Source organism: Sorex fumeus, unplaced genomic scaffold (genome assembly GCF_029834395.1).
Source record: "Sorex fumeus unplaced genomic scaffold, SorFum_2.1 ptg000155l, whole genome shotgun sequence".
Classification (NCBI taxonomy): Eukaryota; Metazoa; Chordata; class Mammalia; order Eulipotyphla; family Soricidae; genus Sorex; species Sorex fumeus.
In genome coordinates, this window is record NW_026606212.1 from 2581817 (window position 1) to 2609155 (window position 27339).

General features: G+C 51.1%; 2 protein-coding genes across 4 annotated transcripts in view; one reads left to right on the forward strand and one right to left on the reverse strand.

Annotated features, from left to right (window-relative positions):
- The window catches only part of BRAP (BRCA1 associated protein), a 32065-nt gene extending 17152 nt beyond the window's left edge, over positions 1-14913 (reverse strand). Inside the window, exons 1-7 of the mRNA XM_056107216.1 lie at positions 14636-14913; positions 13139-13300; positions 11428-11605; positions 9723-9912; positions 5873-5986; positions 3376-3524; positions 938-1013 (exon numbers count right to left, since the gene is read on the reverse strand). Coding sequence (XP_055963191.1) covers positions 938-1013; positions 3376-3524; positions 5873-5986; positions 9723-9912; positions 11428-11605; positions 13139-13300; positions 14636-14717 — 951 coding nt within the window. The 5' untranslated portion in view covers positions 14718-14913. The remainder of the gene's footprint in view (positions 1-937; positions 1014-3375; positions 3525-5872; positions 5987-9722; positions 9913-11427; positions 11606-13138; positions 13301-14635) is intronic.
- A 158-nt stretch (positions 14914-15071) lies between these two features.
- Positions 15072-27339, forward strand: part of ACAD10 (acyl-CoA dehydrogenase family member 10) — a 28519-nt gene continuing 16251 nt past the window's right edge. Inside the window, exons 1-7 of one of the 3 annotated variants that reach the window (XM_056107213.1) lie at positions 15072-15122; positions 17941-18131; positions 19863-20011; positions 22095-22289; positions 23888-24046; positions 25077-25236; positions 26916-27057. In XM_056107213.1, coding sequence (XP_055963188.1) covers positions 17954-18131; positions 19863-20011; positions 22095-22289; positions 23888-24046; positions 25077-25236; positions 26916-27057 — 983 coding nt within the window. In that variant the 5' untranslated portion in view covers positions 15072-15122; positions 17941-17953. The other 2 variants (XM_056107212.1, XM_056107215.1) reach the window with 2 other exon arrangements.

Consider the following 27339-nt stretch of genomic DNA (forward strand, 5'->3'; position numbering starts at 1 on the left):
GTGAGAAGGGGGCCTGATACACAATGCACTTTATAATGGGTCGATCATTTCTTGTTCTGATCTATGGAACTACGTGAACAGTCAAGAGAAAATCTCGTAATTTATAACCAGTAGAGGCTAGCTTTATTTATTTATTCTGGTTTGGGGGTCACATCTGGCAGTGTTCGGGGACCCTGGAGAGCCATGGCAGCTCTACCCTGGGTTCCCACACTCACAGCGTGTTCCAACCTTGACGAGAGCTCCTCAGCCCAGGCTGCGGTTTCAGTTGTGGTTTTGGGGGAAAACACCCATTTCTGTGCCTCAGGTTTGCTCCTGGTGGCGCTCCGGGGACCAGGTGGGTCTGAGGATAGTACCCGGGTCTCCTTGCAAGCAAAGTAAGCACTGAAGACTAGTGACCTCTTGTTCCAGACAAGCCTAAGCTTTCCTTTCTGTAAAAAACATGGACGTTGGGGCTGGAGTGATAGCACAGCGGGGAGGGCGTTTGCCTTGCACGTGGCCAACCCGGGTTCGATTCCCAGCATCCCATATTGTCCCCTGAGCACTGCCAGGAGTAATTCCTGAGCGCATGAGCCAGGAGTAAGCCCTGCGCAATGCCGAGTATGACCCAAAAAGAAAAAGAAAAAGAAAAAGATGGACTGCAACACAGATCTGCATGACATCCTTGTGCTCAAGGAGCCTGCTCGCCTTCTTGGCAACCTTCTCGGCATCGTTCCACTTTCAATACATGTATGTGCTGCCAAAGCGAGCAGTCTGGACTTTCTCAAAGAACAAGAAACAAAAGGCAAAAAGTATTTTAAGAGTAAAACAGTTACATGTTTATATTTTTGTCTAGATAAGAAGCCAGCTGCAGAAAGAATTTAAAAGAATTTAAGCCATGGAAACAGATAGAAATACTCAGGCTATGTTCTTGAGTCTTTCCCCATCACCTGCTACTTACTTCCTGAACACCACACTCAAAACACTTATTTTCTTCCACTGGCTCTGGAGTCTGACAGTACCGGCAAACAGGGCACCTACCCAGGACACCGAGAGAATGGAAAAGATTAAAGATTAGAAAGCCCAGTTGTTACAGAACCCAAAATCTCAGGCTGACTCTGATAGATTTTCTAGCTTGTATTCTGTATTAATAATTTGGCTGTGACAGATCAAACCCAGGGTTCTGCCTAAGCAAGGCATGTGCTCTACACCGAACCCCATCCACACTCCTCTTACACTTTTTATTTTGTTAATTTTGGGGGGTTTGGGGCCACACCCAGAGGCGCTCAGGGTTCACTCCTGGCAGGGTTTGGCGTGCCATGTGTGGTACCAAGGATCACACCAGGGTTGGCTGTGTGCAAGGCAAGCACCTCACCTGTTCCACTCACTCTCCGGCTTCCAGTCTGATAACTGTCTAAGAGAACAACATACTTATTCTGAAATCTAATTTCCTATATTGTGTGAGGATGATTTTCCTGAAATTAAAGTATACCGGGGCGGGGGAGTGGGGGGGAGTTTCAAAAGTACCTGGGGATGTGGCTGAAATGGTAGAGCAACTGCCCTGAGGATAGTAAAGCCTAGAGTTCAACCCCTGCACCGTCCCACATGCCAAAGGGAATCTCTGGGACACGCCAAGGGTGGAAGAACTGCACCTGTGCTGTGCAGAGCCCAGTGTGCACTGGGACCAAAGTCCGAGCCCAAACAAGTCTAGGAGTCTCCTGGTCATCACAGCAAAGGCCAGGGGAAAAATGTTTTTGACCTTCCCAAATGAGGGGAGCTGGGGGCACGCTCAAAGGGCTGGAATGCAGCTTCACATGTGAGAGGCCCCAGCCCCTTTAGCATCACTGATGGCGTAGCTTCAGCAGTGCACCAGGAGTAATACCCGAGTGCCACAAGAGGGGGGCAGAGGGAGAGGGGACGGGTATCAGGGGGACATGCTTCGCTTGCATAGGACCCTGTCCAACATGCCGTGCCACCCCACACCCCCCTCCGACCCCAGCCCTGCGCCAGGTGTAGCTCTGGAAGGCCTCTAAACACCAAACGCTGTGGCCCTGGGGGGGTCTCCGGTACCAGAGGCCTGAACAGCACCGCATCCCTGGGTTCTAGCACTGAGCCCTCTGGCCCATTTGGCCAAGTACTGCCGGCAGTGGCCCCTGGCCTAGAGCTCTGCTTGGGAGCCCCTGCCCCCCCCCCCCCCCCCCGCCAAGTTTACTTGGATTATACAACCTGATATACCACCTCATCTATTACTTATTTTTGTTTTTGCTTTTGGGCCACACCTGGTGGTGCTCAGGGGTTACTCCTGGCTCTGCACTCAGCTATTACTTCTGGCTGGATCAGGGGACAATATGGAACACGGGGGATCGAATCAGAGTTGGATGCATGCCTATCCACTATACGATCACTCTGGTCCACATCTCTTTCTATTAAATTATTTATTCAAATCAAAGCGCTTGAGTGGGAGGCATGATGTAGCATCATGAAGTATAAAACAGTAACACTGTACTGCTGTTTAAAAAAGGTCTTCCTGGGCTGGAGAGATAGCACAGCGGGTAGGGCATTTGCCTTGCACGTGGCTGACCCGGGTTCGATTCCCAGCATCCCATATGGTCCCCTGAGCACCGCCAGGGGAATTCCTGAGCGCAGAGCCAGGAGTAACCCCTGTGCATTGCCGGGCGTGACCCAAAAAGCAAAAAAAAAGAAAAAAAAAAGTCTTCCTGCCTGCCCTTCCAAAAATACTTCAGAGTTGTTATCTGAACTTCCTGGTGAGATAGCTAAGATTTCCTCCCCAAATATGTGTCTCTTGCTTTGTGACTCCTGCCACACGGACAGTGTGATAAATCGAAAACCTCAGATTGCTATGATCAAGTTGAGAAGACAGCTTTCTAAAGTTAACAGGTATTATCAGTTTCGGGGAGAAAAGAACTGAGACTGGAGAGATAGCTCAAGGGAGGCAGCCTGTGACTGGCATGCATAGCTGGGCCCTGGTTTCAACCTGGCAATCCCGGGCATCCCCTAAGCACCACAAGGTATAGTCCTGGTGGGCCCCTGGCACAGCAGAATGAAGACCCACCAAAAAGAAACTTTTAGCTCTAAATTTTATTTTGGTGTAAGAGCTCAAAGCTAAGTCAGGTCCCTCTTTTTTCCTCACTGTAAAGCTTTCAAACAGAAACAACTTGTGCTGCTTTGGGAAACTTCACAAAACTTCCTAATCCCACAATAGGCAGACCACCAGGAACTTGGCCCAAGAATGCCGAGTTCCATGTGAGATGAGGAACAGGAAGGAAAAAGAAAGTACTCCCACATGGCCTCATTGCTAGTGAGGGGTCCAGGTTTGGGGAGTCGAGTGCTGGGAGCTGCTCACTGAGGGAAGGAGAAGGGTGGAGCTGCGGCACTCACGTGGTGTCGTCCCAGCGCTGCAGACACTGGCTGTGGAAGCTGTGGTTGCAGAGTGTGGTGAGGATGCCGTTCACAGACTCATCCATGCGCTCCAGACACACGGTGCACTTGGGCAGCTCCGTCAGGTCCATCACGGGGAGGCTGGCACCCTGGGGGGCAGAATCATTAGGCACCTTCTGCGACAGCTCTTGGGTTTTTGTTTGTTTGTTTTTAATGAGTTTTCGGTTGTTTTCTGACTGCTGGTCAGGGGGTCTCAACATAACTACTCACAGGTGAGATCTTACTCAACAAATAGTGACCGAGCTCCCAGATTCCCAGCACCTTGCACCAACACAGGGGTATGGTGGTGACTGAAGCAAAAAGTCTCATCCTCGTGGAGCTGACATGCTGGGAATGAATCTACAAGATGTCACCAGACTCCTAGCTCCAACTCGAAACGTCTCTGATGCTAAGCGCACAGAGGAAGAGAACTGGGTAGAACGAGAGCTGGCTCACTTCCCACAGAGCAAATTAAGACCCAACGCTTTCTACCAAGTGCTAATAGTATCATCAACACCCACCGCTGTTATTTATTCACTCATTTAACACATACTTATCGAGCCTCTGTTGTGTGCGCCAGACACGGTTCTAGATGTGTAACAAAAGCAAACGAAACATAGGTAAAGTAAGTCAAAAGGAAAAAAGCCAGTCCAGTCCCTGTCCTTATGGGACATAGCACCTGAAACAAACATTTAAAAAATTTTTAATTTAAATTTTTTAATTAAAAAAATCTAAAAGCAGTTACTGCGGCCAGAACAATAATACAGAGGGTAGGGCATTGGCCTTGCACATCACCGACCCAAGTTTGATTCCCAGCATCCCATATGGTCCCCCGAGCACTTGCCAGGGGTAATTCCTGAGCGCAGAGCCAGAAGTAACCCCTGAGCATTGCCAGGTATGGCCCCCAAACCAAATAAATAAAACCTGAAAGTAGTTACCAATTGTTTAAAAAACTATGAGAGAAAAGTACAGGAAGCAGAGCCAGGGGCAGAGCACACACCTTGCATGTGGGAGACACTGGGCTTGGCAACGGGTAAACAAAAGCCAACAAACAAAAAAAGCACAGGAAGTTTAACAGGTATGAAACATGGCCTGTGTGTGTGTGTGTGGGGGGGAATTACAGCAATCCCTGACTTCAGCCGTGCAGCCTCTGAAACACACAGGCCTTATTGAGGTAAAGGAAAAAGGCAGACAGATTGAGGTTGTGCAAAGAAAAATCCCATTAATCTAAGAAGTCTCAAAAGCACACATTCAGGGGCCACAGAGACAGTACAGCGGGTAGGGCTCTTGCCTTGCACATGCCAAAACATAAGGGATTCCCAGCCCCCATATGGTCCTGAGGCCACCAGGAGTGACTGCTAAGAGCAGAGACTGAATACCATTGGATGTGAGCCCCCCCAGAAAATAAAGAAGTGAATATCCAAAGGAAAACGCTTTAAATTGGCCATGCTTGTTTAAAAAATACCTAAAACTGAGGCCTTGTCTGGTACTTGACAAAAGGGAGGCCCAATTTTATCACACGTGAGCTAATGACACAATCTTATTTCCATCAAGCTGATTTCAAGGTAAAAGATGTTCAGATGTACTTTACTTTGTGATTCTCACATATTCATTCTCTCCATATGAATTTTGACTTTGCTTATTTATTTGACTTGACTTGTTTTAAATGAGATACTTTTTTTTTTTAAATAAAAAGTTTTTTGGGTCACACTTGGCGATGCTCAGGGGTTACTCCTGGCTCTGCACTCAGCAATTACTCCTGGTAGTGCTTGGGAGACCACATGGGATTCCAGGGATTGAACTTGGGGTCAGCCGCATGCAAGGTAAACGCCCTACCTGCTATACTATTACTCTGGCCCTCATATCTACCTTTTTCTTTTCTTTTTTTTTCCAGATCTACTTTAAAGTAAAGGAAATCCTCAAACTGTAGAGCTAAGTCTCTACTTTATACTAAGATTCAAGTGAGCATGTGTCACAAGGAAAGGTTCCCAGAGGGAAAACAGCAATTACAAATTGTGTTCGAAAGAGAATCCAGATGAGAATTAAGGGTTCCTACTGAAAATTAAGATGCTTTAAAAAATAAAATTAAGATGCCTACGTTATGCTTCAGAATACTCAATTTCAACAATATAAATAATTTTTCCTCTAACATTGGAAAAATTTTAACAACTGAGACAAAAGTCACACAGTATTGGAGTGCACAATTCACTGGTTTTACTATTCATAAGATACTCTTGGAATCATCACAACCATCAGTACTCTGATCCGAGAACATTCCAGTACCCCAGATGAAACCTCATTAGCAATTACTCCCCACGGCTCTCTTCTGGGCACCACTGATCTACTTTCTGTCTCCAAAGACTGGTCTGTTCTGGACAGTTTAGTTCCCCAGCAATCTTAACATGAGCTTTATAGCGATCTGAAGCTCATTCCAGATATAAGAACCATTCACACTCACGTCCTCCGACTTCAGCACTTCAGCCCTTTCCACGTAGACCAGCTGGCAAACATCATCTTCGATTGAGTTGAACTGGCGGCCATTGCATGCCATATAAAAGCTATCTGCATCAGTCTGGTCCGCCAATGGGAAAAAAGGGAAAAAATGGAGAGTTAGAAAACTAGCTTTATATTCATGATACGGAGCTTCGATTATTTGCTTCATCGGCTTTAAAAATTTATGCTTAGGAGAAAAACCATCTGCCCAAAGTAATATCTACGGAAGCAAGTTCAGAGGTTAATGGAACGAGGCAGGTTAATATCCTATAGCCCTGTAATGTTCCCTAATTTGTGAGTTCTGTTATTTTGGGCCACACCTGGTGGTGCTCAGAGATCACTCCTGGAAGTGTTTAGTGGATCATACATGATGCTGGGGATTTGAACTGGGGTAGGCTGCGTGCAAGACAAGTACCTGAATCCCTGTACTACCTCTCCAGCACAATGAGTTTTACTTGAACTACTCTAACAGAATCTACCCCACTGCAACGAGGTGGCAACTATTTTACAATTTTCGTATTCAGCCACCAATGGTCAATCCCCATTCCCTACCTGTCATTAGCAGTTTAACAGCTGCTGAAAAGAAAACACATATTTTTACAAAGCTGGGAATCAAATTATAACCAATGACCATTATGAAAGAGAGCCTATATCTTATTTTTCAATTTTTGTGCCCAAACCAGCCGTGCCTGAAGGGGAATTCCAAGCGTGGTACTTGCGCATTGTTCCCGATGGTGCTGGGGAGACACATGACATCAGGGACTGAACCTGGGGCTTTAGTATGCAAAGTGTGCCCAGCGCTGAGCCATCTCAGAGGCTCACAGAGCTGTTATTTTGGTGAGAGGGAGAGCGTTGAGCAATACCTGGTGTGCTTAGGAGTGACTCTCAGCTCAAGCTCTCTGCTAAGGGGCTCCTCTGAGCAGTGCTCGGGGGATCATGTGGTATCAGGGATCAAACTCAGGCCTCCCACATGCAAAGCATATGCTCTGCCCACTGAGCTCCCTCCCACGCCACTGAGAGACCTTTTAAAAGTAAGCATCAGGGGGCTGAGGAGATAACAGAGAGAGATGGTGCTTGTCCTGCACACAGTAGACCTGAGTCCTCTCCCCGGCATCCCATATGGTCCCCTAAGCCCACCAGGAATAATTCCTGAGAGCAGAGCCAGGAGTAACCCCTAAGCATTGCTGGGCGTGGCTAAAAAAAAACCACCCCAAAACCAAAACTACAAATTTAAAAAAGCCAAAACAGAGGCGTCAGAGTTTGAGGAGGCAGTTCAAGGAGAGGCAATACATGCACTGTAAACTTAAGGATTTTAAATTTTATTCCATTAACTGCACAGTCTCTCAGCAAGGCTGGACGTGGTTCTAGGGGCCCCCAGAACAGGTGGCAGTGAGCATCACCAAATCACATGGCCTCAGAACAGTTACCCCATACTGCTAAGCTGAATACAGCAGAGTGGCTTCAGTACTTTCCACCACCACCACCACCCAAGCACCTCTAAGTCGCCCTCAACTTAAAAAATAAGAAATTAAGCATCTATACTAAGAAAAAAATAAAGGACCAGTGGAACTGGCATAGAATCAAACTCTTCCCCCTCTTTCTTTCTCCTTCGTATTTCCATAACAGTAAGACATGATAGATAAGGAGCCCCTCAGGAAGCCTTTTTGTTTTTGGAGCATACCCAGAGGTGCTCAGGGGTCACTTCTGGCCCTGCATCACAGAAATTACTTCTGACAGTGCTTGGGGAACCTTATGGAATACCGGGGATTAAACAGGTCAGGCTTGTGTAAAAGCACTATACGCTGTACTATCTCTCTGGCCCCGTCAAAAAGTCTTAAATAACCCAGTATGTAGTACCAGAAGCCAAAATTATGGTCAAGGTCAAAGAGATCCCAGATGAATAGGCAGAAAAGACAGTTCCAATCAGCTGGAGGCTAAATGCAGGAGGCCTCAGTTTGATCTCTGGTATCACGTGGTATGCCAAGCACCACCAGGAGCAAACTCCAAACCCAAAGCTGGGAGCAGACGCTGAGCACCACCAGATGTGATCCCAAAATACACTGAAATAAAATACTAACAGGCTTCTTCCCTTGCTAAAAGATAGTGAACAAGGGGGTTGAAGTGTTAATGGACATGTGCACTGACAAAACAAGTTTTGGTCTGGCCTTAGTGTCAGGAACTGAGAAGAATTCAAGTCTTAAACTCAGCGATATTGGGGGGCGAGGGGGACGGGGACCACATCCCACAGTACTCAGAGCTTACTCCTGGCTCTGTGCTCAGGGATCACCCCTGGCAGGCTTGGGAACCATATGAGGTGCTGGAGATCAAACCCCGGTTGGCTTCATGCAAAGTAAATGCCCTACATGCTGTACCACCGCTCGGGCCTCTAAACTCGGAAATACTGTTTTTGGTTTTGTTTTGTTTTTTAGGCTGTATCTGGCGATGCTCAGAGGTTACTCCTGGCTCTTCACTCAGAGGTACCACTGCTCGTGGTGGTCAGGGGACCATATGGGATGCCAGACCAGGCTGGCTGTGTGGAAAGCAAGTGCCATTTCTCTAGACCCATAAATCAGCAGCTTTTGAGTTCTGGCAGCACTAAGGGGACCACATAGGATGCCAGGGATTGAACCCAGGTCAGCCGCGTGCAAGGCAAGCGCCCTTCCCACTGTATAATCGCTGAGTTGCGTTAACTCAGCAGTCTTTAAAGGCAGCTGAACAACCTCTGCTTTTCTGGGTTCCATACCCTCATAGGTGCACGCAATCAGAGGGATCTTATAGACAAGCTGCTTTTTGGGGAGACGGGGTGTTCTATAAAAGGAAATGTCTATAATGACAACCCCGAGGAAGAGAATTATGTACCAGGCAAAAAGTCCTGCCTCTCTACCCTCATAGGACTTTGAATCTTTTACAGTCACGGTAAGCTTCCTTGCTTTTCTTTTCAGTTCAATGATGTACTGTGTATCAACACTTCAGTATTCTTCACTCTTTTGCTTTTTTAATACAACCAAATGAGCTGAGCAATCAAGAAAGGCTAATCGGGGCTGGAGCCATAGTACAGCGGGTATGGTATATGCCTTGCATGTGACCGACCCAGGTTCGAGACCTACCCTGCCCATGTGGTCCCTGAGCACTGCCAGGAGTGAGTTCTGAGTGCAGAGCCAGGAGTAATTCCTGAAGCATGCAAGGTGTGGCTTCAAAACAAAAATCAAAACCAAAACACTTAATCACCCGGAGTAAAAGCGCTTGTGTAACAAAGGGAAATGACTACAAGTGAGGCCCACAGCCTCAAGCTCCACCAGGACCTGGCTGCAGGGCACCACCTAGGAGCTGCACACCTCTGCAACCTGGACTAAGCAACCAGGTCTCTTCAGAGGGACAGGGCTTGGGGCAAAACCTACAAATACCAGATAAACCTTCCTCTCCTTCAGTGAGCTGTTACTCTTGGGGGTCAAACAAGGTGGTATTGAGGGGCTACTCTAGCTAATGCTTCAGAGACCACATGGAGCCTGGGACTGACCCTGTGCCTCCAGCACACCAAGCACGCACTTCAGCTCTCTGAGACCCAGACTTGATACAGTGCAAATATCCAGAAATTCTTAACATTCTTTGCATTTAAGACTCTTAAGTACAAAACACTGTAAGTCACACAATATTAAGCAGCTTCAAAACAGTTTCAGTGGCAGACTTTTTTTTTTATTGGCCACAGCCAGTGGTGCTCAGGGCATGGAACCTAGGTGGGTTCTGAGTAAGGCAAGCACCCTACCCACTGCACTAGTGCTTTGGGCCCTGTGGCAGAAATTTTAAAAAACTTTTACCTGTGCACTGAACTTTATCAGTACCATATACTGATTTGGAGTAGAGTCTCTGATGATTTTCATTTGTTCAATTACTTCATTAAATGGGGCGACAAACTTCATAAGGTCATGGCTGGTCATTGTAGCAGGGACTGTGAGAATACACAGCATGGCACTGCGCCTCACATCTTCTTTCAAGGAGGTCATCTTACTAAAAAGACAAAAATCAGACTATCGTGAAAGGAGGGAGGGTTAGTGCAGACAACACTACACAACTTTTATGTCCAAGCAAGTGTGGTACTTGTAGTACCGCACACATAAAGGTATACAGCTTGCTACTTTATTGAAAACACACAGTGTGAGCAAATCAGAGGCTCTAAAGCAGATCTGGAATGGAGTTCAAGGTAAGCTTTGAAATATTCAATGGTTTATGATGGTTAGAAATCTGCACGGGGGGGGGAGGGGCTGGAGTGATAGCACAGCAGGTAGGGCATTTGCCTTGCACGCGGCCAACCCAGGTTCAATTCCCGGCATCCCATATAGTCCCCTAAGCACCGCCAGGTGTAATTCCTGAGTGCATGAGTCAGGAGTAACCCTTGTGCCTTGCAGGTGTGACCCATAAAAGAAAAAGAAAGAAATCTGTAGTAGGAAAACAGTTCATTTTCATTAGCTTTTCAAAAACAGTCTGTCATTAGATAGCTCCGAAGCACAACTCTAATGATGACCTTCTCTTGAAAGGACAAGAAGACAAAAAACCCCTAAAACAGAGGTTGTTAATGAAGATTCTGATATGTGTTGTTGGGGCAAAAAAGTGCCGAAAAGAGGAGAAAGAAAACATCACACAATGGAATCTGCTTCTGAAACAACATATGTATATGGTAACCTCTGGTAGCCTAAAACACCCATTCCTCTTGGGACACAAGACTTCTCTGTCTTAAGGTAAAGCAGATCAGTCTGAAACACTCCTCTGCACTTCCATAGCTGTGTCCCAAACGGCTAACCTAGTATCCCTGGCTGTTCAGAAGGAGGCCAGCAAACAAGTTAGGACAAGGACAGTCTCTGAGAGATCAGCTACCAATTACCCAAGGAGCTGTCCGTCCAGCTTGTAAATTTCCTCGCCAAATGCTTCCTCTCCTTTGGTCTCCAGCAACCTTTATTTGGCCCACATAGAAGAGTGGGGGAAAGAATTTTTTAATGATGCAATTGCAACACATCTGACTTCTCAGCAATCTCTTTGGTGAAGATTTGGTGTGGATTTAAGACCACAATGATGTTATGGATCATTTATAATTTAAATTTTTCTTCTTTTTAGTTTCTCAATCGCCTTAACCAATAGATATGTTCTACCTTCCCAGATTGTATTTTTTACACATTTTCCAAGCTATCTACGTGTTTCTTTTGTCTATTTCTTGGCTTTCTGGGTCACACCTGGAGATGCTCACGGGTTACTCCGGGGAACCCTATGAGATGCTGAGGATTGAACCTGGTCAACCGTGTGCAAGACAAATGTCCTACCCTCTGTACTATTGCTCTGGCCCTTACACATTTCTCTTGTAAGGAAAAGCTTTGGACCAAATCTGAAAGACTGAAAGTGTAAAACATCTAAGAACCCTCTAAAACAACATATGTATATGGTAGCCTCTGGTAGCCTAAAACACCCATTCCTCTTGGGACACAAGACTCTGTCTTAAGGTAAAGCAGATCAACCCTAACAGGATTTTCTTACTTTGTTTTGTACAGGTGCATAATACCATGTACTATTTCAACTGATGGATTTCCACTGAAGAATGAAATCTGGTCCGGAAGCTGTTTGGATGGCGAGTCAGGAGCAGTGCCCATGCACTCTTTACTTTGATCTTTACTTCTCTGGGCAGTGGAAGATGTTTCTGTAGCTTTCAGATCATCTATCAAAAGTTAAAAAAATATCAGATTATAAACTGATAAGGTGTATGTGGAAGGAGTCTAATGAGACTACGGAGTCAGAAGAAATGACACTGATGGAAGAATTGTGTGAATTTCAGGATGTTCAGGATGAACTATAAAGCCAGGGAGACAGCTCAAAGGGCGAGCACACATATGTCACGTGAAAGAAGCCTTGGCCTGTTCCCTGGCACCATATGGTACTCTGCACACCAGGGAATGACCCTGAGCACTGAGCTGGGAGTAGCGCAAGTACCTCTGAGTGTGACCCATTCCCCAAAAGAAACAAAAAACCAAAGAGAATTATATTCAAAGGAGGTGGGGAGACAATTCCTGGACTAAAGCTCATGCTTGCATGTAGGAGTTCTGGGCTTGCTCCTTGGCACCACACGGTCTTCTCAGTGCTGTGCCCTGAGTAGCCCCCAAGCACCACTGTGTACAGATCAACAAATATATTTATTAAAAAAAAAAACCTTGAGGGTCTGGAGAGAAAGTGCAGTGGATAAGGTGCTTGTCTTCCAAGGAGTCAACAGGGGTTGATCCCTGGCATCACATGTGGTTCCCCAAACACTGTCAGGAGTGATTCCTTAAGTGTAGAACAGAGTTGGATGTGGCACAAACACAGAAAGAGAGAAATCGTATCTTAAAAGAGCCAAGTTGGGGCTGAAACAACAGCACAGTGGGGAAGGCGCTTACCTTGCATGTGGCTGACCCGGATTTGATCCCCGGTTTCCCATATGGTTCCCTGAACCCACCAAAAGTGATCTCTGAGCACAAAGCCAGGAGTAATTCCTGAGCACTGCTAGGTGTGCCCCTCAAAACAGCCAAGTTTTGAGACATCTCAATTTGATTTTTTGGTTTTGTTCCACTAGGAGGACCATATGGGTATCAGTTATTAAATCCAGGTCAGCTGCACGTAAGGCAAGTGCCCTACTTGCTGTACTATCTCTCTGGCCCTAGCACATCCCAATTTGAAAAAGCTCTTTGGTAAAAATCTTATTCGAACCCTCGGAAACTCAAGGATGGATCTAAACTTTAGGAGTACAATAATAAAAGCTTGCTGTCATCCTCATCACACACTCCTATTCAAACTGACTACCAAGCCCACAGGCGTAACCACCAGACACTTGCACTAGAGCATACAGCCGTTCCCTGAATGACGGAGAGCTGACATCCAGACCATCAGGATCTGGGTTAGTACAGGATCTGCCCCTGACTCAGGCAGTAAGCAGTTCTCTTCACTGACTAGCGTTATCAACCCAACTGTCTAGGACTAATTTAGAAGTTAAAAATGTTCCATATGTAAGGAACACAGGCAGTTACAAGCAATAGAGGTCAAAAATCATGGGATCAATCAAGATCATGAGTAAAACTGGCCACAAGAAGTTCAAATTACAAAGGAAGAGTCTTGGGGGGCCTGGGCACATATAAGGCCCTGGGTTCGATGTTCAATTCCTGACACCAAAAAGAAAAAGGAAAAAAAAAAGCAGCACACACCTGGGGTAGAGAAAGCATACCTGAGTTGGACTTCATGGTCTCAATAATCATATCTGTCATTTCCCGGCGGCCAAGGTGCTGATGGATGATGGCTGCTTTCTCCCCTGGTGACTTCCCTTCTAAACAGGCTGCAGCTGAAGCTAGAGTCTTCGTTTTGATCTCCTCATCAGACATTTCCCCAGCTAAAGAACGCATGAATAATTAATACCCAATAACAAATGTTCCTGAGCTCTCTCTGTGTAGTTTTTAATCTCTCTTAATCAATGTATCTTTTGATTACTTTCCCTTTCCACTTTGCTGCCCTCCCCCAAGGTTAAGAAGATACCTTGTCCTTGTCCATGTCACTTCTGGGGCCACTGCAGTGCTTAGCAGACTGCCAACGGCTACCCTCGGCGCAGAACACCAGGCTGTTCTAGTGACAGCACACCCTCAAAGCAAACCCACTAGAAAAGGTGTGACCGTGATTAGGCCTGGGTGAACCAATTTCTCGAAAACCCCCCACGTGAAACTGTTTTGAGCTCAAAATGAAGAAAAGCCGCAGTCCCTTACTAAACGCAACTTTCAAAGCCCTTGAGCGGTCGTCTTTCTTAAACCCTGGTTTCAGTTCCTTGCCATGAAAAACCTTTGCAGGGGCCCGAGCCATGGCACAGCAGGGACCGCCTTGCAGGCCCACCCACCTGGGTTCCATCGCCAGCACCCCATCTGGTCCCCCAGAAGCACCTCCAGGAATGATCCCTGAACACAGAGCCTGGAGTTACCCGTGAGCACAGCCGGGTGTGGCCCCCAAAACAAACAAACAAATAAAAATAACTTTAAAAGCAAAAAGGAAATCTGTAACTGGCGAAACCCCAAACCGGGAAAGGCATCGGGAGCCTCACGTCAAACATCCTGGGGAGATGTTTCCATCGATCAATGCTACGAACTCTGCGGGCGAGCCGGGGGCCAGGGGGGTCGGGCTGCTCCCGCCCGCCGCGACCGCTGGGCGGCGTCGGAAGACTCGGTCAAGCACGCGTCCGTGAACGACCCCCGGGAGGCGTGGACGGGACTAACGCTGCTTGTCATCGACTGTCCGAACTCGGCGACCCCTGAAGCCCCACGCCACGCCTTCGTGGCCCTGGGCGCCCCTCGCCACCCCGGCTCCCCCGCCCCCGCAACCCCCAGACCCGCCCGGGTCGGCTTCCTCCTTCCCTCCCAGGTGGTCGGCTGACCCCGCAACCCGCGCGTCGTCGCCGCCTGCCACAGCAGCGACAGCCCCCACCGCGCGGGGGGCACCCGGCGGCCAGGCCGCCCGGTCCCCGCCGCTCCGGGGCGCAGAGTCCGGGCCCGGCCCGGGCGACGGTTCGAGAAGGGCCGCGCCCGCCCGACGCCGGCCACCGGTCCCCGCCTTCCCGGGGTGGGGGGTGCTTCAGGGGAAGCAAGCGACACGCCCCGCCGGCGGGGGGCCGAGGCGGCGCCGGGCCTCGCTCCCCCCTCGCCCCCGAGGCCTTCGGGCCCCCGGGCCGGGCTCCGAGCCTCACCCGCGGCGCTGAAGTCGAAAGCGGCGGGGACGGGCGAGTGCTCGGCGACCTCCAGGCGGATGACAACCAGTGACACGCTCATAGGGCAGGCGCTGGCCGGCGCGGGCCCCGGCGGGCTCAGGCGGGGCTGCGGGGCGAGCCGAGGGCCCGAGCGGCCCGGGGCCGGCAGCGCCGCCACAGCCTCAGCACCGCGGCCGCCGCCGCCGCCGCCTCAGCAGCAGCAGCAGCAGCAGCAGGTCCTCGCGCAGTCCTCGTAGCCACAACAACCCCACTTCCGCCTCCCGGCCGCCGTCGCTGACCCCGCAGGGTCACGCCTGCGCAGGCGGCGCGCGCGCTGATTGGGCGGGGCGGAGGCCACGTGACCGAGCGTGGCCTGGCGGGGCGGGGCGGCGGCCACGTGACCGCGCGCGGCGGGGGGCGGCGCCGCGCCGGAGGAGGAGGAGGAGGAGGAGGAGGAGGAGGGACTGCGGGGCTGTGCGGGGTCCGGGTCGGTATCTCGGGCGGGGGTCGGTGGGTTTTTCGCCCTGGCCCGCGTGCGACGTCGCCTACCCTGGCCTCATCGGCCGCGGTTTCCCTCCCGCGAGGCTGACGGCGCGCGCGCCCGAATCCCGGGGTCGGGTTTGACAGCTCGTTCCCGCGCGCTGCTCCGCTCTGTGCGCTGAGGTCGGCGAATCCGTCTTCAGGGCAGTGGATACTCGATTGCAGTGTTCTTGGCTCTGTGAAGGTGTCCGGGGCGAGGTCTGCCCGAGAGGTATCTCAACAGGGCTGAGCTGCTGCTTTGCAAGCGGGAAGCCCGGGGTTCGATCTGGCGCACCGCACGCTCACCAGCACCCAGGGTTTCGCTTCTGAGTGTCCTCTAGTATGTAGTGTTCTTAGCAGTTCATAGCACCGTTGATGCTCTCTACACTTTGGGTTCTGATAATTCTTTGGAGAGTAAGTATGTGTGTATTTTGTCATATGCTCTGGCAGTGTGTTTAGCAGACTTCCTGACAGTGGAAAGTCTCCCTAAGTGTAGATGGCTAAAAATGCCCCAGACTTTGTCAGATCTCCGCTGGGCACCCTGCTCACACCCTGTTAAAAAAAGCCCAGATTCCTGTGAAAACGTGTGTGCCGTACACGCATTGCATATGCATATAACACGTGAGAACTTGTGTCTGCCTCGTGTTACCTTAGTAGGCAGCATTTAATGGTGTGTGTGTCCTCCCTTGAGTGTTTTGCAAGCTGTCTCATGTAATAGCACAATTTTATGAGACAGGGCCTGTAATTATTTCCATTTACAGAGGAGGAGCCTGTGGGGGGATAAGGGAGGAAGTAGCTTGCTCAGGAGCCCACGCTCAGTGGCAGAGGCCATCTGAACCCAGGCAGTCTGGCTCCAGGAACACTCCCCAGAAGTGATGACACCCCGTGTGGGCCCGTCCGTGAAAGCGCAATGAAGCTAATGACACTGGACTCTCCTTCCAGAGGCATCATTTTAAGGGAAGCCGGCCTGCTACTGTTTGCTGTGGCTGCCAGCTACTAACTCTGTCTCGGCTGGTCTCTATTTTCTGGTTGTCAGTGTATTCAACCTTTGAGTCCTATTTCTACCGAGCATCTCCTGGGCCTGGGAGAAGTGAGCTCCAGTGGGAGCCCCTGGCCCTGACACCCCATGCCCCCCATTCCCAAGTCCTGCTGGGTGTGGGCCCTGTGAATCCTGAGAAAAAAAAAAGTTAAGGGTACTGAGCACCTGCTGTGTCTAGACACTGCTCGGCCCCAGGGAAGGAGTTAGACAAAGATGAATAAGCAAGTCTTTGCCTTCAGGAGCTTAAAGTTACAGGCGTAGGGAGGCCGCTTGACTTCTGTGGCCAGGTTCAATCCCCGGCATCCCATTTGGTACCATGACATGAACAGTTAACTATGTGAGAGCCAGCTACTCCTGCAAAAGGGAAAAGAAGCAAGGGGGTCGGTTACTGGAACCTTCTGGAAAAGGAGAGAGAAAACTTCCAGAGGAGGCCGAGCAGAGCTCTGAGTTTAAAATGAAGGGCAGTTTCCTCGACCGCTGAAGGTGGGAAGTCTCCCGCTCTGGGCACAGCAGGTGCGAACACTTCCACTCTGAAGCGGGTTGGCAGGTGGCTAGAGGCAGCCTCCCAGCGGGAAGGAGCAACATGCCAGCTGTGGGCCCAGAGCCTCTTCCCTGGCGTTTGCTGGAGGCCGGGCTCCTGAGAGGCTGAAGTCAGCCCTGCCACGCATGATGTGCTGGTGCTTTTAGAAGCCAATAGGTAGATTTTGCTTTCTGTTCTAGACTTTGGTCTTGGCCTAGGAACAAAAGCAAAACTAAAATGTTAAACGGCCTCTTTTTGAGGAGGGTCGGGGGCAGGTACCCAGCCATGCTCAGGGCTTACTTCTGACTGTACTCAGGGATCACTCTTGGTGGTGCTCGTGGGACCGAATGAGGTGCCGGGGATCAAGACTGTTTTGGTTTGTGCAGGCAAACGCCCCTCCCCCACCCCCACTGTACTATTGCTCCAGCCCCTAGCATCCTCTGACTGTTTGATTCCAAACTTCCCTCCATTCGATCAGTTTCCAAGGACATGAGGGACACCTGGCATGTCCCACAGATTCTCAGCACGGCCTTTTTATGCTCCCCTAGTTCTTGGCTCCTTACGCAGGCCGGGGGTGAGGGACCCGGTGGTGCTGGGTGGGGCCAGTGCTGCCCAGGTGGGGGCTCAAACTTGGTTCCAGCTCAGGCAAGGCTTGTGGCCCTGTCAACTGAGCTGACTCCCCACCTTCGCTGCAGGCCTGGAGTGGGGTTGAGTGGGGTTAGATTTGCACCTTTGAAGGTGGGCACTGGCTGAAGAGTGAGAAGCATCGTGAAGAGCCCAGAGGACCAGTTCGAGGCTATGGCCAGGAACGTGGGCTGGGTGAGGGCGGTGGCAGGGAGAAAAGACAGAGGAAGATGTTGAGAAGAAGGAGATGACCCCGTCCCCCTCATCCCACTTGGGCCTGCAGGAAGTCGGGTGACAGCTGGGTACATGGGGTTTTAGGGAAATGATTTTTGAGCTGTGGACTGTTAGGGAGATGGTTAGGGAAATGGTAAGGACTTGGTTAGGGAGATGGCAGGGAGTTGGTTAGGGAGATGGTTAGGGAGATGGTAGGGAGGTAGTTAGGGAGAGGGTTAGGGAGTTGGTTAGGGAGAAGCTAAACAGCATTTTGTCCAGGGAGGATGGTCTGGCCACAGTTTGGGGGAGACGGTTGGAAGTACCCAGTGGGCCCTGCTGCACCTGGACTGGCTGGTGGTGCCCTGGACCCTGCATCTTCTCCCTCCGCAGCCGTGGCTCCAGTATGTGCCTCCAGAAGCTGTTGGAGTCCGCGCCACTCCGCCGTGCAGTGAGGACAGCGCTCCTGAGATGGCCCCAGTGCATACCCCACCGCTGGACACACTCGGCAGGCGGCCCCTACAAGGCGGTGATATTTGACATGGGTGGGGTACTTATCCCGGCACCCCGGACAGTGGCCGCAGGTGAGCAGGAGCAGCCCGGGCCACAGTGATGCCCAGGGGGAACGTCCTGGCTCTCCCGTCCCACGTTCAAGCTACCGGGGTGCGGATGGGGGAGTGAGGGTCTAGGGCAGCTTATTCCATTTCTCCTGTGTCTTCATTCCCGAGTTTCATCAAACTGGGGTGAAATCAGGACCGTCCTCTAGATGCTTTGGGACAGTCCACTAAGCTGGTGACGTGTTCAGCACGTGAGCGCTCAGTTCTTCCTACACCCTCACTGCTGAAGGTGCTGTTGCCAGTGCTGTTGAAACCTTTCCTTTCCCTCAACCTTGTGCTGCTTCTGAGATCTCGAACCCCGAAGCATCCTGGGGTCTTCCCATCCTGGGATGGCGTCCTCCCCTCCTCCACGTCCCGCTGCTGAGCCTGCCTCTGTGAGGTGCCTCTGACGCCATGCGCGTCGGCTCTTCTCGGTCCCAATGCTCCACCCGTTAAACTCAGTCAACTTCCCCAGCCTTGGTCTCGGCTCCAGGAGTCAGAACCACACAGTGATGGAAGCTGGACAGAACTCCATCTGGGGCCTGGAGCGATAGTTCAATGGAGACGGCATTTGACTTGCATGCCGCCAACCCAGGTTCAAGCCCCGGCATCCCATACAGTCCCCTGAGCAATGCCAAGAGTAATTCCTGAGTGCAGAGCTAGAATTTACCCTGAGCATTGCTGACTGTGACCCAAAGAGCAAAAAAAAAAAATAAAACAAAACCAAAAACAAACAAACAAAAAACCCAACAACAACAACAAAAAGAACTGCCTTGGGCTCCAACACTCTCCCATGGTTCTGCTGGAGTCCTCTGCCTCTTGCCAGCACGTTCTCCCACATTCTCCTCCCACCCCGCAGGCAGGAGAAAGGACCATCCCTTTGGCTGTCCCGTCAACCCCCTAACTCCCCGCTCAGCCTCTGGCGCCCTGGGCTTTGCATCACCCTCCACGCTGTCCCCTAGGTCCAGTCCATTACCTTTTGCCCAGTATCGGGGCCTCTTGCCACATTGCCCAGTTGGCTCTGCTCACCCTGTGTCCATGCCAGCCGTGTTTGTACTCTGCGACCTGTACAAGCTCCGTTTCTGTTTACTCTGCCGCTGACGCTACCCCACTTGACCTGCGTGTTCACGTCATTCTCGCCTGGCTTTGTCTGTGCCACATACAGCAGTGCTCGGGCTACTCCTAGCTCTGCACTCAGGGATCACTCCTGGCGGGGCCTTGTGTTGGTTGATCCTGGGCTGGTTATGTGCAAGGCTAGCTCCTTTTTTAATTTTATTTTTTTTGCTTTTTTGGGGGTCACACCCAGCGATGCACAGGGGTTGTTCCTGGTTCATGCACTCAGGAATTACTCCTGGCCATGCTCGGGGGACCATATGGGATGCTGGGAATTGAACCCGGGTCGGGCCACGTGCAAGGCAAACGCCCTACCTTCTGTGCTATCACTCCAGCCACAAGGCTAGCTCCTTAATCGTTGTACTATATCTCTCTGGCCCCCATACTTTTTTGTTTTGTTTGGGGGCCAAACTTGGTGGTATTTGATAGTACTTTTGGCTTGATTGCTCAGGGATCACTCCTGGTGGGGGTCCAGTAACCCAACATCTGCCTTTTTTATATTATCTGAAATTTTACTCTGAGTCCTGGCACCACTGCGGTGCCACAGACTGCAGGACAGACATCCCCCTGATGATGGCCCTCATTCACTACGTTGTCTTTCTGTAGAATGGGAAGCACAACATCGTGTCCCTCCTGGAACTACTCTGAAGGCCTTGGTCGCAGGTGGTGAAAATGGACCCTGGATGAAGTTCATGAGAGGAGAGATACCCACAGAGGACTTACTGCGAGAATTTGGAAAACGTTTTTCAGAAATGGTAAGCGATAATCACACTTGAATTTGCTAAATTTTTCCACACAGAGTAGTAGGTGCCCTGCATATCTATGGAGTTGGTTAAGCTGCAAAACGGGCCAGAGTGATAGTATAGCGGGTAGGGTGTTTGCCTTGCATGCGGCCGACCTGGGTTTGATTCCTGGCATCCCATATGGTCCCCCAAGCACTTCCGGGAGTAATTCCTGAGTGCAGAGCCAGGAGCTGAGCATTGCCAGATGTGGCCCAAACCAACCCCTCCTCAAAAAAAGCAATGGATAAAAATGTCAAAACTCCTGCACATTGTTCAGAACCATTCCAGTAGCACGTGCAGCCTTCACAAGAACCCTGTTAAAAAGAACTCAAAGCATAGTGAAGAAAGTTCTGTGGGCATATAGTGGTGGCTGCAGAGGAAATACAGTAATTGTCACTCAATACAGAAGGGCATCTGAGTAAGTTTGTTTATGTGTGTGTTTCCATAAGTACACATATGTCTATGCGTGTACTTAGACATAAACATTGTGTCTAGGGGGCTGGAGTGATAGCACAGCGGGTAGGGCATTTGCCTCGCATGCAGCCAACCCAGGTTCAATTCCCAGCATCCCATATGGTTCCCTGAGCACTGCCAGGAGTGATTCCTGAGTGCAAAGCCAGGAGCCTGAGTGCAAAGCCAGGAGTAACCCCTGAGCATCGCCAGGTGTGACCCGAAAAGCAAAAAAAAAAAATTGTGTCTGTATCAACCTTGGAATCATGATGCCAAATGATAGAAGCCAGACACAAAAGACCTGATGCTGGTGTTGTTCACACAGCTTAATGACTTAAAAGTCATTGAATGGTGTGGTCTGTGAATTGCGTTTCCATCAAGCTGTGTGAGTGCATGCATGCGTGTGTATGGACCATTGCAGGTTTTGCAAGGACCATTGCAGATTTTGAAACATGGTTAGATAAGAGTTTTTAAGCCACATATTGTCAGCTTCCATTTCTAAGAAATGTCCAGGTTTAATGAAAAATCCACAGAAACAGCAAGTCAGTGATTTTTCTAAGACCAGGACTAACGGGGGTTGGGTAGGAAGGGGAGTGACTGCTAATGGGTGTGGGGTTTCATTTCAGGATGAAGAAAGTATTCTAAAATTGATGCTAGTGTTGGGGCCTGAGCGATAGTACAGCGGGTGGGCGTTTGTCTTGCACGCAGCCAACCCAGATTCAATCCCCGGCATCCCATATGGTTCCCTGAGCAACACCAGGAGTGATTCCTGAGTGCAGAGCCAGGAGTAACCCCTGAGCATCATTGGGTGTGACCTAAAAAGCCCCCTCCCAAAAATAAAATTGATGCTAGTGTTGGTCGCACAACTTAGTGACTTAAAAGCCATTGAATTGTGTGGTCTGTGAATTGTTTCCATCAAGCTGTGTGTGTGCATGCGTGTGTATGTACATGATGTACAAGGGCCATTGCAGATTGTGAAACATGGTCAGTTAAGAGTTTCTAAGACCCCCTGATCAAGTTGCAAAAAAAATTGATGAGATACTAAAGTTCATGGTGATGCTCAGGCAATATAAAATCGTTTAATGTCTTCTGAGTCATTAAAAATTAAATGTTCTTAATGCACTTTTAGGGTTTAATATATCCCCTTCTGGTATCGTGATACTTTAAAAAAAATTGACTACTAGAGACAAAAAAAGAATGCAGTTGACTGGAACATTGATATAAATAGCTCTGCTCCTGAATCATCGTAACGCTAAGTCACTTCTTCCAAAGTGACTTCACAACTTCTGTGCAAGGGGCAAGGGGGACCGTCCCTTTCAGGAGCAGGTCAGCGGCCCAGCTCTTCGGGCAGGTGGGCAGGATGTTTTTCTCCTGGTAGAAGCTGCTCCTCCTGGGACGGCAGCCATAGTCCAGCAGGAGGGTGTGTGCCTTGCACACAGCTAGCCCGTCTTTGGTTCCCATCCCATATGGTCCCCCGAGCCTGCCAGTAGTGATTCCCGACCTCGAGCCAGCCCTGATCATTGCCGGCTACGGCCCAAAGACATAAACCAAGCACACAACACTGTTCTCAGTAACCGCGGCTTCTTCTCTGCCCTCCTCTTCTCAGTCAGAGACCTCCGTGCCCGTGGACTCATTTTTCTCCTTGATGACCAGTGAGCGAGTGTCCAAGCAGTTCCCAGTGATGACCGAGGCCATCGCTCGGATCCGGGCCAAGGGCCTCCAGACCGCAGTCCTGAGCAATAACTTCTACCTGCCCGATGGGAACAGCTTTTTACCCCTGGACCGGAAACAGTTTGATGTGGTAAGCGTCACACGGCCTCTGGAAAAATCGAAACAGGGTCTTTGTGGGGGAATTAGGGTACATGTTAAACCCTCCTTTTCTGCACGTCTTGGGTGAGTGACAGTTTTTCTCAGACACTCAAACAAGGTAACTATATTTGGAACAGGTTGAAAGGGAACTTGGAAAATACCGCTGATGCGGGGGAGACTGGGGACATTGGTGGTGGAAAATGTGACTGGTGGAGGGATGGGTGTTCAATCATTATGTGACTGAAACTCAAACAGGAAAGTTTAGTAACTATATCTCACAATGATTCCATTTTAAAAAAGAAAAGAAAGAAAAGGAAAGGGCTGGAATGATAGCACAGTGGGGAGGGCATTTGCCTTGCAAACGGCTGACCCGGGTTCAATTCCAGCATTCCATATGGTCCCCTGAGCATCGCCAGGAGTAATTCCTGAGTGCAGAGCCAGGAGTAACCCCTGTGTGTTGCTGGGTGTGACCCAAAAGGCAGAAAAGAAAAAAGAAAAGGAAAGAAAATACCGTTGACTCTTAGCCGGACACAGTGGGTGTGGGTTCACTGGCCCTCTCCTCCTGTGTCTCAATGGGAGTGGGTGTAGCTGCGTGGCCTCCTTCCTGCCTATGCCAAACACTGGATTACTTATTACTTGGGATTAATAATAACTTCTTAATATTATTAATAATGACAATGTTGGGTGAATCCACTGCTGGAACTTCTGAGCACTGCTACACTTCAGGAGATTTCTTTAGGATATTTAAAAAATAGTATTAATTCTGGGGCTGGAGCGATAGCACAGCGAGTAGGGCGTTTGCCTTGCACACGGCCGACCTGGGTTCGATTCCCAGCATCCCATATGGTCCCCCGAGCACTGCCAGGAGTAATTCCTGAGTGCAGAGCCAGGAGCAACCCCTGTGCATCGCTGGGTGTAACCTGAGGGGAAATAAATAGTATTAACTGGGCTGGAGTGATAGCACAGTGGGAAGGTAGTTTGCCTTACACACAACTGACCCGGGTTTGATCCCTGGCATCCTATGTGGTCCCCCAAGCACCGCCAGGAGTAATTCCTGAGTGCAGAGCCAGGAGTAAGCCCTGAGCATTGTCCCTGGGCATTTCTGGGTATGATCCCCCCAAAATAGTGTTTGTTTAATTGTATATGTTTTTATTTGGGGCCTCACTCAGGGCTTGCTCCTGACCCTGTGCTCAGGGCTCACCCCTGGTGGGGCTGAGGAAACAGTGTTGGTGCCAGGGATTGGACCCAGCTTGGCTGTGTGCGAGGCAAGCACCCTTCCCACTGGACTACCTCTTCGGCCCTCCTTCGGGACATTCTTTTAGCTAAAAGTTAGTTCTCACCAGCCCTGAATACATGAGGTAAAGGGAGTTGCCCTTGAGTGCCTCCTTGGTCTTGCAGATGGACGGTCATTTAACTGGGAGTCAGCCTCGGTTGTTTTGTGAGGTCAGAGCGGAGGGTGTGGGTTCTGGCTGCTCTGACTGTAGTAGGTTCATTTCTGAGCGATTCAGTCCTGGGGATGGGGTAGGGGCCGGGTGAGAGACGATGACACAGAGATGCCCCCTCGGGACTCTTATGCTGGCCCATCCCCAGGTCGTGGAGTCCTGCCTGGAAGGTATCTGTAAGCCAGACCCGAGAATATACCAGCTGTGCCTGGCCCGGCTGGGCGTGCAGCCTTCCGAGTCCATCTTTCTCGACGATCTGGGTCCGAATCTCAGAGCAGCTGCCAGCCTGGGCATTCGCACCATTCAGGTAACGGGCACCGTTTCCTGCGGGTTTCCGGGCCAGCCTTCTCCACTCAGAGCCGCAGCTGTCTTTAGTGTTTTTTTTTTTTCTGTGCTGTCCTGATAGGTTATTTTTAGTATTTATCTGTTTTTGTCCTGGGGGGAGGGACATAGGTCATGCCCAGGGGCTGCTGCTGGCCCGAGGTGCCCCCAGGGTGCTTGGGTGACCATGGGGTGCCAGGCACTGAGTCGGGATGGGCCGCATGCCAGGCGAGCCCCTTCCCTTCCGTGCCATCTCCCCCACCTGTTACGTCATTCGCATGTACTGTGCCCTCTGTGTAACTGGCTGCTGGTGTTTCCCACGGGAAGTAACACCGACCCGTACAGCAGCCCCTCCTTACTGGAGCATGTGCCTCACTTCCCACCCGCTGCCGCTGAGAACGTGTAGGGGCTTTGAGAGATGGGGCACGGGAGGGCAGGGGTGCGAGCCCACACTGTGGTCATGCCTGTATCGTGTTTCCAGTGCTCGGTGGAGTCAGTTGCCAGTCTCGTGCCGACTTGTGAATTAGGTGTGTCTGCAGAAAGCGATGACAGCAGGGAGAGGGGTCAGAATGGTCTGGTCTCCTGCATACTCTGGAGGTCCTGGAGTGAATCCCCCACAGATGGGGGTGGAGACTGCCTGCTGTACTACTAGGAAAAGTGGTACCCCAGGAGGCGAGCAGCCTTTGGCCCTGGCAGTGCATGGAGGCTGGGCTGCGGCACTGTCCCAGGCCCAGCTGCCCAGGCCTCTTTCCACCTGGTGCCCTGGGCACAGTGCAGGGGCACCAGGCGGGGTCACCTGGATGCCGGAACAGCAGGTCTGCAAACCCGGGGGGGGGGTGCCAGAATTTACGAGAACCAACCAACTCTGTGGCATCCCCGTGGGCTGCGTGTTCTGGCCCCGAGCCCCTGCCCAGGGATTCGGTCCTGGGCTGTTTCCCTCTCAGAGACCATGGACGGGCCTGACCCTCACCCGGTGTGTGGGGCAGGGGCTCAGGCAACATTGTCCTCAAAACCAGGTCCAGGACCCGGAGGCTGCTATCAAGGAACTGGAAGCTGTGTTGGGTTTTGCACTGAGAAGGGTGATTCCAAACACGCGTCCCGTAAGAAAGACCATGGAAATCCCGACCGAGCCCCTAGAGAAGTACCTCAGAGACCGGCTGGGCCTCCGGGCCGCAGGTATTTCCAGTTAGGGATCAGAGATGGGGAATTGCGAGGGGCAGACTGGGCCCTGCGGCTCTCACTTTTGCTGGGGAAAAGCCCTCACCTCCTTTTGTTTTGTTTTTATTTGGGGACCACCCCGAGCAGTGCTCGGCGGCTACTGTCCACCCAGAGCTTGGGACATTCCTAGCAGTGCTGGTACTCAGAACCTGCACCCCCACATGCAGAGCACGGGCTCCAGCCCTTTGACCTCTCGCCGCTTTGACCTCATGGATTCCCCAAGTGTCCCTGCCCCCTTTTCCTCCTGAGTGTGACACGGCAACAGTGATCTCAAGCTCCCGTCCAGAGGCGAGAAACGGAGACCCCACAGCATGCCGGGGCATCTCTCTGGGGTTTCTCCTTTATGGGCTTTCTGGTTGGTTTTGGGATCACGCCTGACTCTGTGCTTTGGGCTCAGGGGACCATACAGGATGCCCAGGATCGAACCCAGGTCGGCGTCATGCAAAGCAGGCGTCCTATCTGCTGTACTCTGGCCCCTCATGTTTTTTTTTCTCTTTTGGTATTATTTTTGAGCACTCGTGGTGTTGGGGGGGACCTTGTGCCAGGAATGGACCGGGGCCTCCATCCTGCAGAGATGCACACCTCATTTTTTCTTTTTTCTTTTCTGTTTTGCTTTTTGGGTCACACCCAGTGATGCACAGGGGTTAGTCCTGGCTCTACACTCAGGAATTGCTACTGGCGGTGCTTGGGGGACCCTATGGGGTACCGGGGATCGAACCCGGATTGGCTACGAGCAAGACAAACGCCCTCCCTGCTGTTCTTTTGCTCTGGCCTCAACATGCCCCGCGTTTTGAGCCCACACTCCAGCCATTTTAAATTTTTTTGAGCCCGCAGCCTCATTTGCAAAGGTGACATGAACGTCCTTGGCCCCTCCCATCACCCCTGAGCAGTGGGGACTTCGGGGACTTTCAGAGCCCTTTCAGCTGGCCACAGTCTCACCTTCTGCTGCTGCCCCGTGAGAGAGTCTTTGTGTTTGGAACTCTTGTTCTGCTCGTCCCCACCGTTTGGGGCCTTCGCAGTGTCTCCTGTCACACTCCTGAGGCTCAGGCATTCCCCATTGCCATCTTGCTCTTCTGCGCAAGCAAAGCAGATCTGTGTCCAAAGTCCAGTCTTGAGAGGAAGCTTGGTATGACAGCATTTTGGTCAGAACCGCAGAGTTTACCCTGCTGGACTGGTCATCGCTGTCCCGAAGGCGGCTCTGGCTCAGGCTGGAGGCGTCTGCCAGCCCCGGTCAGCTGTCACGCGTGTCGAGCGTGGTTTGGCTGAGCACAGATGAGGGATGGCCAAGCACCTTCCATCCCTGGCCTTAAGGCATCCCCTCAGCGCCTGGGTTGCCGGGACTGGGCTGTGGTGGCGGATGAGCAGAGTGGAGACCCTTGTCTTTGCATGGCAGGAGTTGGCAGGAGGCCAGGACCTGGCATCCTACAGGGTGAGGAGGTGACCGAGGTGTCAGTGCTTGTGAGCTCAGGCACCCTGGGCCTGGAATGGCGGGCACCACCTGGGTCTCCATCATGCGCGGGAAATGGAGGAGCAGCCCAGATCAAGGCTGTCGGTGTTCCCACCCTCGGACCCACAGCCAGGTAAAGCCTGTCTGGTTGCCCCAGCTTCCCGAGCAGGTGTCGCGTCCACACTTGCAGGTTCGATGGAGCTTCTTCAGTTTGACCACGGCCAGTCCAATCCAACTTACTACATCGGGCTGACTGGCCAGCAGCTGGTTCTGAGGAAGAAGCCTCCTGGGACACTCCTGCCATCTGCCCACGCTGTCGAGAGGGAGTTCAGGTAAAGCCTCAGGGCCTGGCCCATCCATACTCCATCACAGTGCTCCCGACTCTCGGCATGTTAAGGAGCTCCAGAACGAGTGCAAGTAAGACCCTGTCATCTGGGTGATGCTCAGAGAGATGGAACGGTGGGAAGGACAGCTGCCTGGCGTGCAGCCAAACCAGGCTTGATCCCCTGAGAACCTGTCTGGTTCCCCAAGGCCCACCAGAAGTGATCCCTGAGCACTACAGGGTGTGGTCCCCCGGAAACAATCTGGCAGGGGTCAGAGCAATGGTACAGCAG